This window comes from Drosophila gunungcola, chromosome 3R (genome assembly GCF_025200985.1).
Source record: "Drosophila gunungcola strain Sukarami chromosome 3R, Dgunungcola_SK_2, whole genome shotgun sequence".
Lineage (NCBI taxonomy): Eukaryota > Metazoa > Arthropoda > Insecta > Diptera > Drosophilidae > Drosophila > Drosophila gunungcola.
In genome coordinates this window covers 11,363,113-11,380,137 of record NC_069139.1, presented here as the reverse complement: position 1 = coordinate 11,380,137, position 17,025 = coordinate 11,363,113, and the positions used below count along the sequence as shown (strand labels likewise).

The 17,025-nt window shown below is 39.9% G+C and overlaps 1 protein-coding gene across 3 annotated transcripts; it reads left to right on the top strand.

The window, feature by feature from the left end:
* Positions 1 to 817: 817 nt before the first annotated feature.
* On the top strand, positions 818 to 15,168 carry LOC128253045 (fez family zinc finger protein 2). 3 transcript variants are annotated; one of them, XM_052981240.1, is made up of 6 exons: positions 818 to 1,213; positions 1,550 to 2,617; positions 9,633 to 9,779; positions 11,125 to 11,861; positions 12,364 to 12,460; positions 12,529 to 15,168. In XM_052981240.1, exons 2-6 carry the CDS (start codon positions 2,413 to 2,415, stop codon positions 12,696 to 12,698), a joined length of 1,356 nt encoding a protein of 451 aa, XP_052837200.1. In that variant the 5' UTR covers positions 818 to 1,213; positions 1,550 to 2,412; the 3' UTR covers positions 12,699 to 15,168. The 3 variants fall into 3 exon arrangements, with proteins under 3 accessions (XP_052837200.1, XP_052837201.1, XP_052837202.1); XM_052981241.1 differs by having other exon boundaries at positions 833 to 1,080; XM_052981242.1 differs by lacking the exons at positions 818 to 1,213; positions 1,550 to 2,617 and adding an exon at positions 9,401 to 9,530.
* The last annotated feature ends 1,857 nt before the right edge of the window (positions 15,169 to 17,025 follow it).

Genomic DNA, 17,025 nt, shown 5'->3' with positions numbered 1-17,025 from the left:
TAGGAGGCGTTATTGTGCCGATCTCGAACCCTTTGCTGTGGGTCTGGAAAATATAAAAAACACTTGCGAACCGAAGGGGGGAGAACAAAAGCAGAGTCAGAAACAGAACTTGTCGTAGTGCAGCTGAGCCACGGCCTGCTTTCTTTTGCTGCTGGACTCACTTTCATTAATACAACATACAATACAGCAGAAGCAGAATTGAATGCAACGAGAGCAATGCGCCCGAGAACGCTCTCGCTCTCTCCCTCTCCTCACCTTCTCCGTTGGCAAACAGATCCAAATACATGCACACAAGCATATAACCAAACATAGATACTTGAAAACACACGGTACATACGCCAGCACATACGGACATTCACATGTAAACGTATAAATGCACAGCAATACCACACAACCCCAAAAAGTAGGAAAACCAAATAAAAATACAAGGCGCATTGTATGTGCGTTTTTCTTGTGGACAGTCAGCACCGATCTGTGAATGCCCTACCAGCAAGCTAATGGGGCATATTGACAGTTACTTAATGCATTTCATAAAATAAACGTTTAGTCTTCAAAATTTTAAAATATTAACTTACTTTCTTCAAAAAACTTTACTGTCCCTACTGAACATTGCCTCATTTGAACCATTTCAGGGCAACTAAAAATGTTAAAGAAATACAATTGTACAATGCAAATAATTTGATATCTTATTATTAAAAAAATGCAATCTTTATGGCCTTTTTGGTTTGTGCTTAATACCAATACCACATATTCGAAAAGTCATCCTGCTTGGCGTTGTCATTTCAGTTGTATTTGCCCCGACGGCGGTCACAAAAAGTAGCTCATCTCTCGCTGGAAACCAGTTTTTATGCTTTGCTCCCAACCGGTTTTCATCCTGATAACTTACAGCGAATTTCGTGTCTCGCTGCGTGTCTGGCTGTGAGGCTCGGTCTCAGTTCCAGCATAAATTGCACTTCGCCTGCACGGATCGCGCATAAACGTTCTGCCCAGCAATCTGGCCAACTAACCAAGCCAATCTCGGGAGCAGGCAGCAGGGGCCTGGGGCCAGTGTCATATGCCCGGCGCTCGGTGCAGCGAAATGTAAGGAACGTACAACGTACAAATAAACGCGCATTTTCCAGAGAAGTAGAAAAACTTCCACCCTCAAAGCGGCACACAGGCGCACATACAGTACAGACAATCGTACAAACACACAGCGAACTAATACAAACATGTAAGAATGCTGCAGTGCTGCAGTTGGAGCGAATGCGACTATCTGCTACCCAGTAGATGCGGGATATCAGTTTAGGTTTCTTGACTCTATATTTCAACAAATCGGAATATCTGAAAAATCTATAATCTAAAAGTCAAAATTCTTTAAAAATGCATGGTTTTAGTTATGGGCATCGATCGCACATCTCTAAAATGTTTGTTTTCTATTTATTTATTGAAATAAAAAATTTTAACATTAAAATATAAATTAAATGTTTGCTTAGACCAGATTTTTTATTTATAGAAAACTTAAAAATACATTCTTTCCACCAACTAAAGATACACTTTTGAATTTTAGTTTAACGGTTTATAATAACTGAACTGCCATTTAGACTAAACAGGAGATATAGTTAATGAAGAAGATAAACCCCAAGTTAAAAACTATCGTGAAGAGTGGACGACACTCAACCGTCCAACCGATATACCCTGCATTGCCCCTGGGCACTGTCACTGTCATTTGCGTCGCAGCGCTGCCGCCGTTTGCGTCCGCGTCGTTTTGCCTGGCCCAGTGTTTCCGCTTTCTTTCGCCTCGTTGTAATGTTACTTTTAGTTTGAATTCGGAGCCTCTACGAGCCGGTCGTAAGCGAAACCGTAGAAACCGTAAGCGAGACTTTAGTGCGATTCCGCTCCGTTCCGCCGGGGTGTGTGTGCGTGCTGCGTTGCGAGTTTAGTTCGAGAATCATCAGAATCCAGCGGCGAGAATCGAGAATCGAAACCGAAAGTGGTTCTCCGCGTGTGCGAGTGTGAGTGAGTGTGTTGTGTTTGGGCCCGCTTTTCTGCTTTTCTACCCCCGAAAAAGCAAAGCACAGCATAAAACTGTGCGCTCGTACGCGCGCCAGTGTGTGTGTGTGTGTGTGTCGTTTGTGTGTGTTTGTGGACAGTGCTAGTGAAAAGGAGGCGAAGTAAAGAAAACCAACCCCCACCAGCGGCGGCGGAGAACAGGAAAACAACAACAGAAAGCACACCACCACCGCCAACATCACTACCACCCACTCTTCGTCATCGCGTTCCGCGTTGTGCAGAAAACAGAAAATTTACAACAAAACACACCGATCCAGTATAGTGCTTAAACCGATTTTGAGGATTATCTTTCCAAACGAAAAAGGGCCCCTCGAGGCCCCCTAGTAACATCCAGTAAACCCCTGCGCTCCCGATCCTGACATGATGAACTTCTCCGCGTTCGGCGGCCCCTTCTCCGGCATCCACCAGTTTGCCGCTAAATTCGACGCCCAGACGCCCGGCGCCTTCGGCACGCCCCCCTCGGCCGCCGCGAATGCAGCAGCCGCAGCGGCGGCGGCCGGCACCGATAACCATGTGCAGCGCTATCAGACCAATGGCAATCACTTTAATCAGAATGTGCCCAACGGTAAGTGAATCTGCCATAGAGACTACGAATACACTACATACGGTACCACACCACACCACACTATCCCATCCCATCCCGACCACATGCATAAGCATGCACATGCATGCACATGTGTCTGTATAACATAATCACTAAAAATTTATTTTATTTTTATCGATTTATTTTCGCCCGCTGCGGGCAGCGACGCTGGCGTTATAGCGTCAGGGGGTATACACTCTCACTCAAGCAGCGACAGAGGCAGAGGCAGAGGCGGCGGTGGCAGAGCCAGCGGCAGTGGGGGTCGGGCTAGTGCCCCGCCTAATGCCCTACACAGGATAACTGATTTGAGGCAGAAGGGGGGAACTACTTTTGTTGGTAATACAACTGGCCTGGCTAACTTTTGTTTTCTAAAAAAGTTAATTTTATCTTAAAAAGTAAATATGAATTGGAGTATAAACGTAAACAAACTATAGATAGACTCCTAGACCACAAAAGAGTGGTAGCTGAATAGTTTAATTCATAGTTGTATTTTTTTTAGTTGGCTTGACTAGCTCTTAGGTAGTTCGTTTTATGAAGTAATAGTGAATAAATATTTGTATGAACTCAACAGATATCTTTCTTAATATAAATTTTAAACTTCATATGAACAGGGAGGATTGAAAAATGTTGGTAAATATCGCTTTTTGATTGTCGAATAGGTTAATATACAAAATTTGTTTTTGCTATGCCCATTACATTAATCCTTAGAAATGAAGACGGGAAATGAAAGCACTTCGTTACTTATGTGTACATATGTACATATATACTTGAAGAGTAAGCAAAAATTAGCTTTGCACTTTAAAAAAATCAGTCGTAGCCAAGTTATATCTGTTAAGTTCTAAAACTTCAGTTTGGCAGCAGTATAGTAACGCTTTTTAAATTTTACAACAAATTTATTTATAGTTTTGTTTCACTTAAGGTTATTTCTGAACTAAAAGCTGGCCGGTTTAAATTAGGATTTTCACATATAACTTCCCACTTGAGACTTAAACTATACTTTCCATGAATTGGCAGCGAAAGGTGGCTTCCATCTGGATCTACTTACTGGCATTCGCATAAAGACATGTGTTGGTGGAAGCGGGTTTTCCACCCCCATCCCCGATATTCTCGCTTTCTGGCCAGCGAAGACGTCTTCATCTGGCAATTTGTAAACCGCACTACAATTTTTTGGGGGTTGGTTCGCGGGGTGGAGCGACTTAGTACGAGTGCGAGTATACCCTGTCATCAAAGCTGAATTTAACGATTTTTTCGTCGTTGTTTTTGTTTTGCTCTCTTTTTATACGAGTATATTCCGCTCTATGTTTTGAGTCATTACCACCCACCCCCAAGTGGGTGTTATTGTGTGGGTGTGTGTGTGTGTAAGTGAGCTATGGCTGTTGTTGTTTTGCGTGGCTTGAAAATGCAATGAACTCAAATAACTTTTGAATTTGCTGCATTTCACTTTGTTTTTTTGTAGGGGTGGGTTTCGCTGCTCTCTTCAGCTACTTAAGCACATACATAGAAATACAATTAAATACATATATGTTTTGTGTGTGTGTGTGTTAAGTGAGAGTGTGTGTGTGAGTTTACAACCCCCAACCCCCGAGAGCCTGCCTTTGCCTTTTTAATTGCACTGACTTCCTGCCAAGTTGCGACTTTTTTTGTTAGTGGCAGGGTGTGACCGGTCCCACCCCCGATATATGGAATACATAACCCCCATACTTACCCCTAACCACAGGCTCCTTCTTCTTATCAATACTAATTAGTTGCATTTGCTTGCATAATTAGATTCCCAGGGCAACCCCCAAACCTTTGGACTGCATTTCATAATTTATTTTTGCCCTGGCAACTGCACAGATATTTTCCACTTGCATTTATTGGAAAGTGGAGAACCAAGCCCAGACCCAAACTCCTCTGCATCGGCTAGGTTCATTGATCCCGGCTTTGGAGCTACGCATTATATTTCCAGTTTAGCGTTTTATATTTTTTACCTGCTATAACAGGAAAATGCGTTTGCGAGTGTGTGTGTGTGTTTTATCTCTTCCAATACGTATGTATTGTACGCACAAACGATTGGATGTAATCTATGGGTCTGGGTCTGGGTATTCGGTGGACTGTGTGCGGCTGATCCCAGGCAGGTAAAGTGTCCCACGTACTCGAGCTACTGCATTCTCCTGCTTTTCTCGCTTATTAGCTGCATTATCGCTGCCCTGCGACTCTGTGACCTGCTCGAGGTTTATCTTTCGATACCTACCCGATAATTTGCTTGGTCGGTTTGCTTGTATAAATCATTATTGGGTTACCAGGAAATGTGCAGCAGTAGATGTAGATATCGCTGGACCCTTAAATTAGCCCTCTGGGTATGGGTCTCGAAATGCAAACATATAAATACCTGGCTAAGATTGGGAGAATGGTTGCAAGGAGTTCAGATGTTGGAAAACCCATAGCAGCATATGATTATCAAGCTGCAATAAAAATATATCTATATGAAAATATTTCTGTGAGTGCGAACCAACTGAAAAAGTTAATTTGTTAGATCATTTGTTCTACGAGTTTATAATTTCCATTTATGGCTCTAAGAACTGACAAGGGACTTATGATTTTCATTTCAATCCATATTAAGATTGTTTTCTTAATAATATATGTGAAGTTAGTTTATTTGATAATCAAACTATCAAAGTCTGCATAGGCCACTCGGAGTTACTTAAAAAGTCAACCAACAACAAAAAATAAAAAAAAATGTTCAATACTTTCAAACTCATGTATCTTTTTGCCAATTCCATAAATAATGGTTATTTTTCTATACAAATATTTTAAAAACAAGAATTAGTTTCGCTTTGCCTTAATATTTCAAAATTAACCTAAAAAAAATTTTTACGTTCATATTAATAATAAACAACGAAATCAATTTTTTTAAACCAATTTTCATATTACACTACCAGGCTTATCTCGTAAATTTTCTTTGTTATTTAAGAGACATTAAATTGTATGACTTTAATCCTTTAGACCGAAATATTTTAAGTTTCAGTGGACACCGGGTATTTTGTTGTCGAGGACACAGTCCTCTGCCCTTTATTAACGTCCCCCTAATGTTCAGCAGACACCCCAGCCATAAAGCCATTTGCATTTTTTATGTATGTACATGTAAACGTACTTATGTACCTATGTGCACAGTACATAGATGTATGTGCTTCATGGGTGTGAATGACTGGTTACACCCCCAAATCGTTGCCTGGATGTATGCAACACTAAAAAAGTGCGCATGATAAAGCAATTACGATGGGCAAACAAACCCCGATCCCCAAAAGCAAGCCCTTTCATTTGAATGGGTATAGATAAATAAATATTAACCATCATTGATTATTTATTTCTTTGTTTTCCCCCATTGACTTTAAGGCTTAAAGCGGCCGTTGAGTTTTCGAGTTTTTCTTTTTTTCATCTTTCTGGCGCTGATGACTTAAACTCTGCCGTTGGCGCCGTTTGCATTGTACCCCTCTCGTTTTTGCCTGATTTCTCCCCCGCAGACCTACACTGAGAAAAAGTACACTTCCTAATATTCACCATAAAAAATGTATATTATTGAGATATAGCTTACTTTGTTATTAATCGATAAATGCAAGCTATTGTGTTGTCTGATTAGTTTAAGTATGATTGTTTATATTAAATTATTTAAATAATTATGTGTTCTATAGGAAACTAAATAATTTCTAAATGGGAACATATTGTACACAAAAAAAAAATTTTGTGTTATTACTATTAAGCTTTAAATTATCAATAAAAATAAATATTTAAATTTGTTTATTATTATATTGATATATATATATTATGAAATAATCATTTTTTATAATGTAAAGTTCTCTCACCCTTTTAATTTCCCACCCCCACTCTTTCCCACTTACTCTCTCTGCTTGGGGTCAAGTTTCGCCCAACTCCGTTAGGGGTTGCAGTTTTTCCCAACCACGCCACGCTCTCTCACTCTCTAGCACTCTCTCCCTCTCCCGCGCGGGCGCTCTAACCGCTTTCACTGCCTCTCCCTCTCACACGCACACTGAGTCAGGCGACACACATTGACATGGACAGGAGCAGATAAACGCCATGTTTTTGAAATCGCTGCCAGGCGCATTCCTTTCCATTTTGTTCCACTTTGCTTAACGAACGATCCGCCCAGAACCCCACTTTGCTCTCTCACTCTCCGCCACTCTCTCCGTAACTCTCTCCACTCTCTCCGCTCTCTCACTCTCGCTTGGCCGTGTTTCCGACTTCACCGACTTTGACTCGCTACTCCGGCTCCGATTCCGGCGATATATTCGTCTCCTCCACGCCGTACGTTGTTTTCCCTGTCGTTGCCGTCATCCCGTTCATGGGAAAGTGAAGTGAAAAGTGAAATGCCACGAATGCCGGTTGCCATCCGCGCACACCACCCGCCATTGTTGTTGCCATGGCTCCGTATTTTCGGCCACTCCGGCCGATTTTTCCGGCTGCCTTTGAACCGTTTCTATGATTGCCGTTCAGTTTTCATTTAATCATGATATTTGAAAGCCATTTACCGGAGTTGTTGCTTTAACAATCCACTACAACCAATTATAAAAATTATTTTATTAATTAAATTTTATGTAATTATCAAAGCTTATTTATAAGCTAATTTATACTTTGAAGTCTAGAGTAAACCCAGTTTTGAGATTAAACAAAACTTTCACAACTTCTTGAATCATTGCCCGAAAACAATTCTTATAATTTGGGTTATTTTTTTATTTTATTATAAATAAACAATAAAGAATCCTTACAAACATATCAAATTTTTATAGATCCAAAGTTTTCTTGATTTTACTTTTTTATAAGATCTTTCAGTTTGGCAGAGCAAAATGTAGGCAATTAAAAATGTACTGCCTACTTTTGCTGGAACTTGACTTATATCCTTATCGCTTTCTATTATATATTTTTGATGATATGTGTCCCAAGACCTCACCAATATAAACATAAACAGGAAAATTCAGAACAAGTAACATTTATTATTTTTTAGATTAAATTCGTTTATACATTTACCCATATTCATTTGCATAAGCATATGTTTTCAATTTAAATTAATTCTGCTTCAACGACTTTGTTAAAGTAACATGTTGAGTAGCTTTTCTAGCCCGAAAAGACTTTGCCCTATGCGAAAAATTAAAGCATTTGGAAGTATGTTAAGTTGCGGCCCAAGGTCGAATGGTAATTTATACACCGACTAAGACTAACAGAGACCACACGCACAGGGACACAGAAATTTCACCACGTCAGCCAGAAGAACAGAAGAAAAGGAAGTTTGTTTTTCGATTCGTTTTCTGAATAACATTATAAAATATAAAGTACAGCTTCCTGAATCCTTCCACCCGAAATCGGGCCATGAATTTTCTAAAGGAAGCAGGAGCAGTCTGAAAAAACCAGGCAATTGGCAACAGCCCGAGAATGTTATTTATAAAACTGAGCACCCGGCTGAGAAAACGCCAAGAAGCAGGGAAAATTCAAGAGTATGGGGGATCGGGAAATCTGAGGGGGGAATATGCACACCCGCCGAAAACCCCGAAAAGTGGGGAACGCTTTTCCTATGGCATACATTCGGGCGTGTGCGCGACGGCCGGCATTTTCAGTTTCAGTTTTAATTTCCTTTTTCCTATGTATGCGTTGTCGGGGCCCGAAAACACGTGTGTGCCTCTGTGTGTATGTGTGTGTGTGTGAAAATTTGGCCTTGGCAGACGGCAGCGTGTGGCCAAAGGGGCGGGAATGGGCGGTAGGGGAGGCGACGACAGCCAGCAGACAACAACAATTCGTAGGCACACGCACGTTCGGCGAGTAGGAACAACGTGGTTAACTATACGGTGCCGATACATATTTATGGACTTTGGAGTGGAACTTATATGTTTTAAATGTGGAATATTACAGGCTTACAGTTTAATACAGTTAATTAAACTTTGACTGAGGGACCTTAAAGTTTTCAATGGAGTTATTTATTTACATAAAACATGTGAATAGTTAATTTTTAATATTAATTGGATCCAAAATCGAACATTTTAAACATTACCTAGTTATAAAGCCTCTTTCTTTATAAAGTAAACCTTGTTCCTAAAAAATTAATTTCCATTATGAGAAATATTTTACTGATCTATATAAAAAGTAGATGTGACATAACATTTTATTGTTTAATTATCGAATATATACTGATCGATATAAAAAATGCTTTATTTTTAATATTTGTAATACTAATTACTATTATTATTTCTAGACAATTAATTATATCAGAAAAATAAGATATATCCAAATTTTTAATAGTTACCGATAAATAGATTAAACAATTTAATAAGTAGTGTTTAAGACTACGCCAACACTGCGTATGGGTAATATCCTGCGTATGAGTGATAATCTTTGGCAGACATTAAATAGAATTTCTGCTGTTAACTTGTTTGTATCAGTATTTGAGTTTAATTTACAACCAAAGTCCGCCCCAATATTTGTACATGCAGAAAATGTTGCTACGTACACACAAGCACAGCGTTACTGGCCCTAGATACATGCGTATATGTATATATCTATATAGTCGGCGTGTATATATAAACGGGGGAACGTGTGTCGTGCCACAGCGTCGTTACTTTGTCGGCCGTATGTTGTTTTTGTGCCGGCACCCGATCTTTATTCGGCTCGCCAGCTGAGCCATGGGATTCGATTCGGAGCCGGCCGGAGACATTGGCCGGAACCAGGAGCCGGAGCCGCCAATTCGGGAAACTCCGGCCAGGCCCAGTCGGTTGTAGGTAGTCGGCCAGAGTGCGTTGTGTGCGAGAGCGGCGGCCGAATTGTGTTGAAAGTGGATTAAATCGCTGTGAAGAAGCTAATCCTAAGTCAAAAACTATATACACAATTTATACAAAGGCTGTGCTCACCATGTGTAAATGTCTAAAACTCTTTTATCCCTCTCCCCCCTAAATTCCCTAAATTCACTAAACCACTTTCAGGCCTATATTAATTTGAAAAGTTTCTCTCTTTTCAGTTTCGGCTGCCAACAACATGCAATATGGCCAGAATATATCCATACCGTACTCACAGCCGCAGGGCGATCTGAACTTTCTCAATGCAGCCGCTGCGGCCGATCATAAGGGTAAAATCCATCCAAAAATCGAACGTGACCGGGAAGAAGGTGAGTCGCCGACCCGCAAGGAGGGAGCTTAGTGGGCGTATAGTGGGTGATGGGTGGTGGGTGATGGGTGGTTCCGTTGTCGGCTAGAATGTGGGAGGCTCGGGGAAGCTGAGCTGTATGTACAGCGCCGTTTCGGGTTGGTATATGTGTATTTCAAGGACGCAGTCATCACTCGTCGTGCGTCTCCCTTCGGCTTCGTTATTTATAAATGTTTTTGGGCCTGTCTGCTGTCCCCCAAGCAGGTGTGGGTGTGGGTGGTTTTTGGGGCCATAATGGCACCATAGCATACTTTTTCATCCAGTTTTACGCCGAGCCACCTTAAACAAGTGGATGTTGCTTTTCTCATCCTGATTACGCACGCTGCTAAGGCGAAAAGTTTTCACCGCCAAATCGAGTGGTTGGGGGCGAAATGTCCTTGGCAGTAAATGGTTACTATCCTGGGATTTTTGAGCATAGACAAGCCCTTTCCGGTCACAAAGTTTCGAGATATTTAATACGTTCAAATTTTAGCTTGGCTGCTCCGGTAATTATTAATTATTATATTATAACTATGTTCAAAACATTATTTAATCAAATGAAACTACGTTTTTTCTCCCTAGAAATCATGTTTTTGGTTTTAGCGTGAAACGTGTGAATATTGATTTTTGGTTAGTCATTTTTTAGTAGTTAAGCACAATTCTCTATTGATTTCAAACCAATTGAACATTGGTGTCTATAAATTATTTGTGAAATTGTGTGCCTCAGTTTTCATTTTAAACAAAATGGTACTGCAATTTGCAAGGGAATTTAATATATACATTCGTGTAAGATTAAGAAATTTACTAAATCATATTCCGGAGCAGACCTCATAAACTTTGTTACTACCCCAACATACACATGCATATACATATGTATATATTTGTAGGCCAGCTCCAAAATGGTTTTTTTTAGTTGCCTAATTTAAGCAGAAAAGAATTGTGCAAAAGGCTTTGGGCGAAGAAAAAAATATTTATTCATTTAAAAGCTTTAATTGTGGTATTGCAATACAACAAACATAAAAGCAATTTGTCAATTCCGGAAGATAAAAACAAAAATGGGTGGAAATCGATTTTATGGTTATGTTAGTTTTAGTTATATCTCGTAAGAAATTCAGAGGCTTAAAATGACTTTTTTGCACGTACATTTGTGAAGGGGTGTACTCAGGGACTTAAACAAGGAGACCATATAATACTAAAGAAAATTCGGAGATTTAAAAGCATTAAAACAAAGCGCTTTAGTGCTTTAGAAAACGTTGAAATTGTTTTTAAGTCTCTGCATCCGTTTGTTTTTCAAACTACAATTTGTATATTCTTTTCTCTGCCCACAGTCCTCAACCAGCAGATCCTACAGAATGTGAACCAATCCTGGCAGACGCTGGCCAACACGGCCAACACGGTGGACTACTCGTCGCACCTGCTCTCCGCCACACTGCCCATCTCCATACAGCACTTCCTCAAGTACTCGGAGACCATTAAGAAGGAGTCCACCGGCGATGTCCTGAAGAATGGCACCAATTTGGCCAGCCTGGCGCTGGGGGGCGTGGCCCTGACGCCCAGCAACAATGGGGCGAACGGCGGCCACCACAACGGGTTGGTGGGCATGGACCACGGCGGGCACATGACCAACATGACGGACGCCAACGGAGCGGCGCTGACGAATGGCGGCACCAGCAACGGGGTGAACGGCAACGCCAACGGGGCGGTGACCAATGGTGGCGCCGGCGCTGTGTCCAGCTCCGGATCCGTGGGCACCACGAACGCCAGCGGCGCCACGGGCACGGCCAGCGGCAAGAAGACCAAAAAGAAGAAACCACCAAAGGAGAAGAAGCCGCGCCCCAAGCCTGGCGAGATCCGCGAGACGAAGGCACTGGACGGCTCCACGCTCTACTGCTGCCCGGAGTGCCAGATGGCCTATCCGGACCGCAGCCTCATCGAGCAGCACGTCATCTCGCACGCCGTGGAGCGGCGCTTCGTCTGCGACATCTGCAATGCGGCGCTGAAGCGCAAGGACCACCTGACCAGGCACAAGCTCTCCCACATACCGGACAGGCCGCACGTTTGCAATGTGAGTCGAGGGAGAAGACTAGAAACTTCCCTCACTATTGCCTTTGATTTTATTGTTTAACAAATGAGAATAACTTTTCAATCCCTCAAATATTTAAATTACATTTTATTAAATTAATATACATATATTTTGATGACGAATTTATAGTAAATCCTTGTAGTCTGTGATTCATCAATAAGGTGCCGATATTGAACCAACGTTGATAGATTTGTATTTCCATATATATCGATTTTATTAGACTCATTATATACAGCTGCGGTAATGAAAATAGCTTTTTCAGCTTGTGGAAAAAGAAATCAAAGATTGTTTTCACCACATTTACCATAGGTATAATATTTTTAAATATTAAAAAAAAATTAAATAATTTAACTCTCAAATCTTGTTGGTAGTCTATACCAATATATATAAATATAAATATAAGGAAAGACAGGTTTTAAAAACTAGATTTTGCAAGTGAATAACAATTTGTAGTTAAATTATAAATATTAATTTATACCCACAGATCTGCATGAAGTCCTTCAAGCGCAAGGAGCAGCTTACTCTGCACATTGTCATCCATTCCGGCGAGAAGAAGCACGTATGCATCGAGTGTGGAAAAGGTGAGTAGGCCTTTAGCTTCACGCCCTATTAGCTTGTTATTAACCGATTTCTATGTGCCAATCCGCAGGTTTCTATCGCAAGGATCACTTGCGCAAGCACACACGCTCCCACATCGCCCGACGGGTCAAGTCGGAGGTGTCCGCGCAAAATGTGAACGGATCCGCCGGAGGAGGAGGAGGCGGCGGCGGCGGTGGCGGCGGCAACAGTGCGCAGAGCAACGCGCTGCACGGCTCCTGAGGATCGTACAAGGACTTCTGGTAAACTCACAGACGAATTTCAAGCCATAAGGGGCGGCTGGGCTGCTGGCGGTGGCGGATAGGGATCCGTATACGGATCGGACTACCTGGTGCCGGGAGCAGACGAGCTGCCTTTGAAATTCGCTGGGAGCTTACTGGGGGTCCTGCTGAGCGTCACCCAACTCCAACTCCAACTCCAATTACAATAACCCTCAATAAACACGAGTTATACTTACTGGATGCAAGTATTAGTACGATTTTGTTCACGACACTTTCAGTTCTTTAGCTTTAGTTCTTTCAGTTGAGATTTTCGCACAAAACAGTCGAGCAAAGTATAGCAATCGAAATGTACAAATCAGCAGAATGACAGATTTAAATTCGAGTTTAGTATGCGCATATGTTAAGGGGAAGATAACGCCGCTTCAACGACGCTTTCGTTTCTTTTTGGGGATCTGTGATCTGTAGTCGCTGCATAAACAAAAAACAAACGAGACGATCGTAGGCGGTCGAAAGCTGTTCTAAGAATAAGTTAATATGTCTGCAACCGATTTACTATACATACATATATATGTGCAATTTATAATCCTTTTGATTTGCCTTTTTGTTGCCCGCGCGGCGCTTTTGTTCACTACATTAAATGGTAAATGTAAATGTGTGTTCCCCTGAGGCCACAGAGGAGATTCTTATTGAATTGTGCACATTTTTTAAGGAAGTAAGAAGCTCTACAAGCGAAATTTGTACTTCTAGTCTTGTATTTTATTTTACCGATAGGCATAGAGGGAAACCCGAATCGAGGTCATGTAATCTTAAGCTTTTAAACTTGAATGTTCAAAGGAAAACCTTCGACGCGAGTCACACCAAACACTAGACAGAAAGCCGCAATACGAACTTGCATCTTGGCATGCATGCCCAACTTCCAACCATTGTCATTGCTTGCAACTGCAATAACCAACAGTACACCTATGTATATCCAGCTTACCAATCGATACTGATACTGATACTGATAACTGATAACTGATAACCACAAATAGCTATAAGAGCCACATTATACAGCAGCAATAGCCATAGGATCGCAGAAAGCACGGATCAACAATCCAACAGAACCGCTAAACATTAACAAGCGCTGCAGATGCAACGGCCACAATAACCGGAAACACAACTGTATAAATGGATATTTTTATATATAAATACAAAAGAGAGAGCATATGAAAACCGAATAGGAATAACGGCATAAAACAATAACCGAAATAAAGTGCAAACACTTCGTGCAAGTGACAACGTAATTTACTGTTCAAATACAAAGCATTTTGAGATTAACGATTAACGATTAACGATAAAGTAAACGATTAAACAGATCCAAAAGAGCATACATACATACATAGCAATGCAGCATATTGCAACCACTTGTATAGTTATACGAAGCTTCAAACTAAATACGCTAACCTACAGATACATATAGAGATACGGATGCGGAATCAGAATCAGATACTGTAAAGCGAACACTCGACAACATGTTTGTTTCTTTCCTTGTTTGTTTCGATCACTCAATTCGCAAATGGCCCACTGAGCTCAAACTTAACCAGCTTTTTGATTCCGAATCAAATGGGCATGAATATAGTTAAACATTCCAAAATAAAGAACTTTTGAGCCTTTTTCGTCGAGTTAAGAACCACACTTATAATGTGAACATTTACCAGCTAAAATACAGAATACATATTTTATACAAATCGTAATTTCCTAAGAGTTTGAGCCAGAGCGACATTTCCATGCATTTTTCACCGTTCAAAAACTTTTTTCCGGCACATCTCTCACAAAAAAATGTACTTAATCAGAATGTAACCCATTAAGTTGGTGCCGAAACTTTGTGTATTTATTCGAATCGGTACCAGCCAGTTCGGAATATACAGTAGTTTACAGTGCGGAACGTAATTGAAACACTTGCAGTGAAGTACAAATATTTTAACTACACACCTACAAGAGAAGAAGCACCCACGACACAACAGCAAATTACATATAGACAAGTAAAACGCGGAGATGAATTAGCCAAAAAGTAATGGAAAAAAAAGGAAACAAAACTAAGCAAATCTAAATACAGTTACTACGCTAGAGGGTAGCATATTATTAATGCGTTTTGTTGGCCCGAAAGGAAGTGGGCTGGCAACCCAGAGACAATTTGTAAACAATAACGTGACAACTTATAAATAATTAAGCAACCTTCACAGCAAACAAGGAGTTATTATTTTGCCATCGATTTTCTTGGTCTCTTTCACACTCTCTCTCTCTCTCTCTCTCTTGACACACTAAATCGAATAAGAAAATATAAAACAATAAGTTTATAAAGAAAAAGTTGCAATAAATGACAAACAAATGAAATTAAATCACTCAGGGATAAAGCCTCCAAAAGAAAAACATAAAATAAAAATGCAATATTTTAAACGAAACAAAAGGAAAAAAAAAGAAAACAAAACAAAAATTTAATCTAAAGAGAAAGTACATTTTAAAGTTAAAAATATTTTAGTATAATACAAGAAGGAAAAAAAAGAAATGTTTTAGAAATTTGCACAAATTTTGGCATTTTATAAACGCAATACGAACCATCAACAAACAATGCATAAAGAACGAACAAACAGATGACGAAATAGAAACATATTTTCTCACATTTCATTGGCTTATCGAAGGTATAAAACACGACAATTACAGGATAGTTCACCGACTCCATAGGCAAACGGTCCGTGCAACTTTTAGTGCATTTAAATAAATTATTAGCGGAAAACAAAAGAAAGACAGACAGGCAGGCAGTTCATATTTACAGGAGCTAAATAAGTAATGCGAGGTTATGCGGCCAAAGATGAAGTTAATTGTAGTTAGAGGTGGATGGGATAATGGTAGGAAGGCATTGAAAGCAAGGATCAGATGGGATGGGCGCGTAACATTACACCTTTTGTATTAGACGAGTTAATGCCGAATGCCGCAACCAATTTGAAACTGTACGTACGTATTGAATTTATGTTTAGTGTCTGCAGCATGCGGGGGATGTGAAGGAAATGTCGACGGGCGAAGAGCTAAATACATTTAAGGGTTAGATTTTCTGCGAAAGGACTGAAGTTAAGGCAACGTAGCGTTTAAATGCAAAATTGAATTGAAAGAAACCGAGTGTTATGGATAATGGAGCGTGCGCGAATGCGATTGGTGACGAAAATTACTTGTTTAAGGCTGGACTTATGTAATTTCGAGCAAAACGATAGTAGCAAAACAAAACATGTAAAATGCAGATACAATATTTTTATAATTAAAAGGTACCCGAACCCCAACCCCAACCCAAACTCCAACTCCAACCCCCTGATCTTAATATGTTTAATTCAACTGCAATTATCGTTAAAGACGTATTTACTGTTTGTGATCCAAATTCATTGATTAAACGTAAATTCCACAAAGAAACAATTGTTGCATGGGCAAGGTTTGACGCAAAAGTCCGGGTTCGCAAAGCATCCACAAGTACTCGATCCCCGGGTCTCTAAGACGAGGAAATCACGAGTCAAAAGCCAGGTTCTAAACTCGGCAGTGCGGCGTCAACGACTCGCAATACTTTGTTGGCAGGCCAAAAAATCACATAGACTTGCCCACAAAATACACCTTACAGGACCGAGTGTTAAAAGTACTTTTGGGCTCTCTGCGAACCCTTAGAAATAGAGCAGGAACAGTAAATTGTACTTAATTGAAAAATGATATAATAAAACACCGCCACTTTGAAATATATTTACTTGAATCAAATAATATTAATGAGTATATATAACTTTGTACTTGAATAATATTTTATTTATATTTACCTTAAGTCAATAAAAATTCTAATAAATTATAATCACCCAAAAATGCATTTTTTTCAACTGACTTTTGAAGATTCTGTTGACTGGTTGGTAAGTAATGTGAGCATGGGATGCTCTTCAAAAATATGTTAAAAAACAGTTGCTACTTATGGAAATTAAATATTTGCTTTTTAAGGATAAAAAGATAACAGTTAAAGATTTCTTAAGTTCATTTTACCATTTAATGAAACTCTTAAAATAAAGCTAACTAGATAAATGTATTATCTAAAATATTGAACGTTCTTTGGAATTATTTTATCCAATAAATATTGAATTTTTTGTTATAAATTAACTTAAAATTTTCATTTTTCTTTCTTTTCAAATTTACTATTTTATTTGTATGTAATTAATCGAGCTAACATTTTTAAGACGTTTTCTCAAAAACTGTATTTGAATAGTATGAAATTAACGGGAAGCGTACTGTTTTAATAGCCGTCCGATCGGAATTTTTGTTTTGCATATATG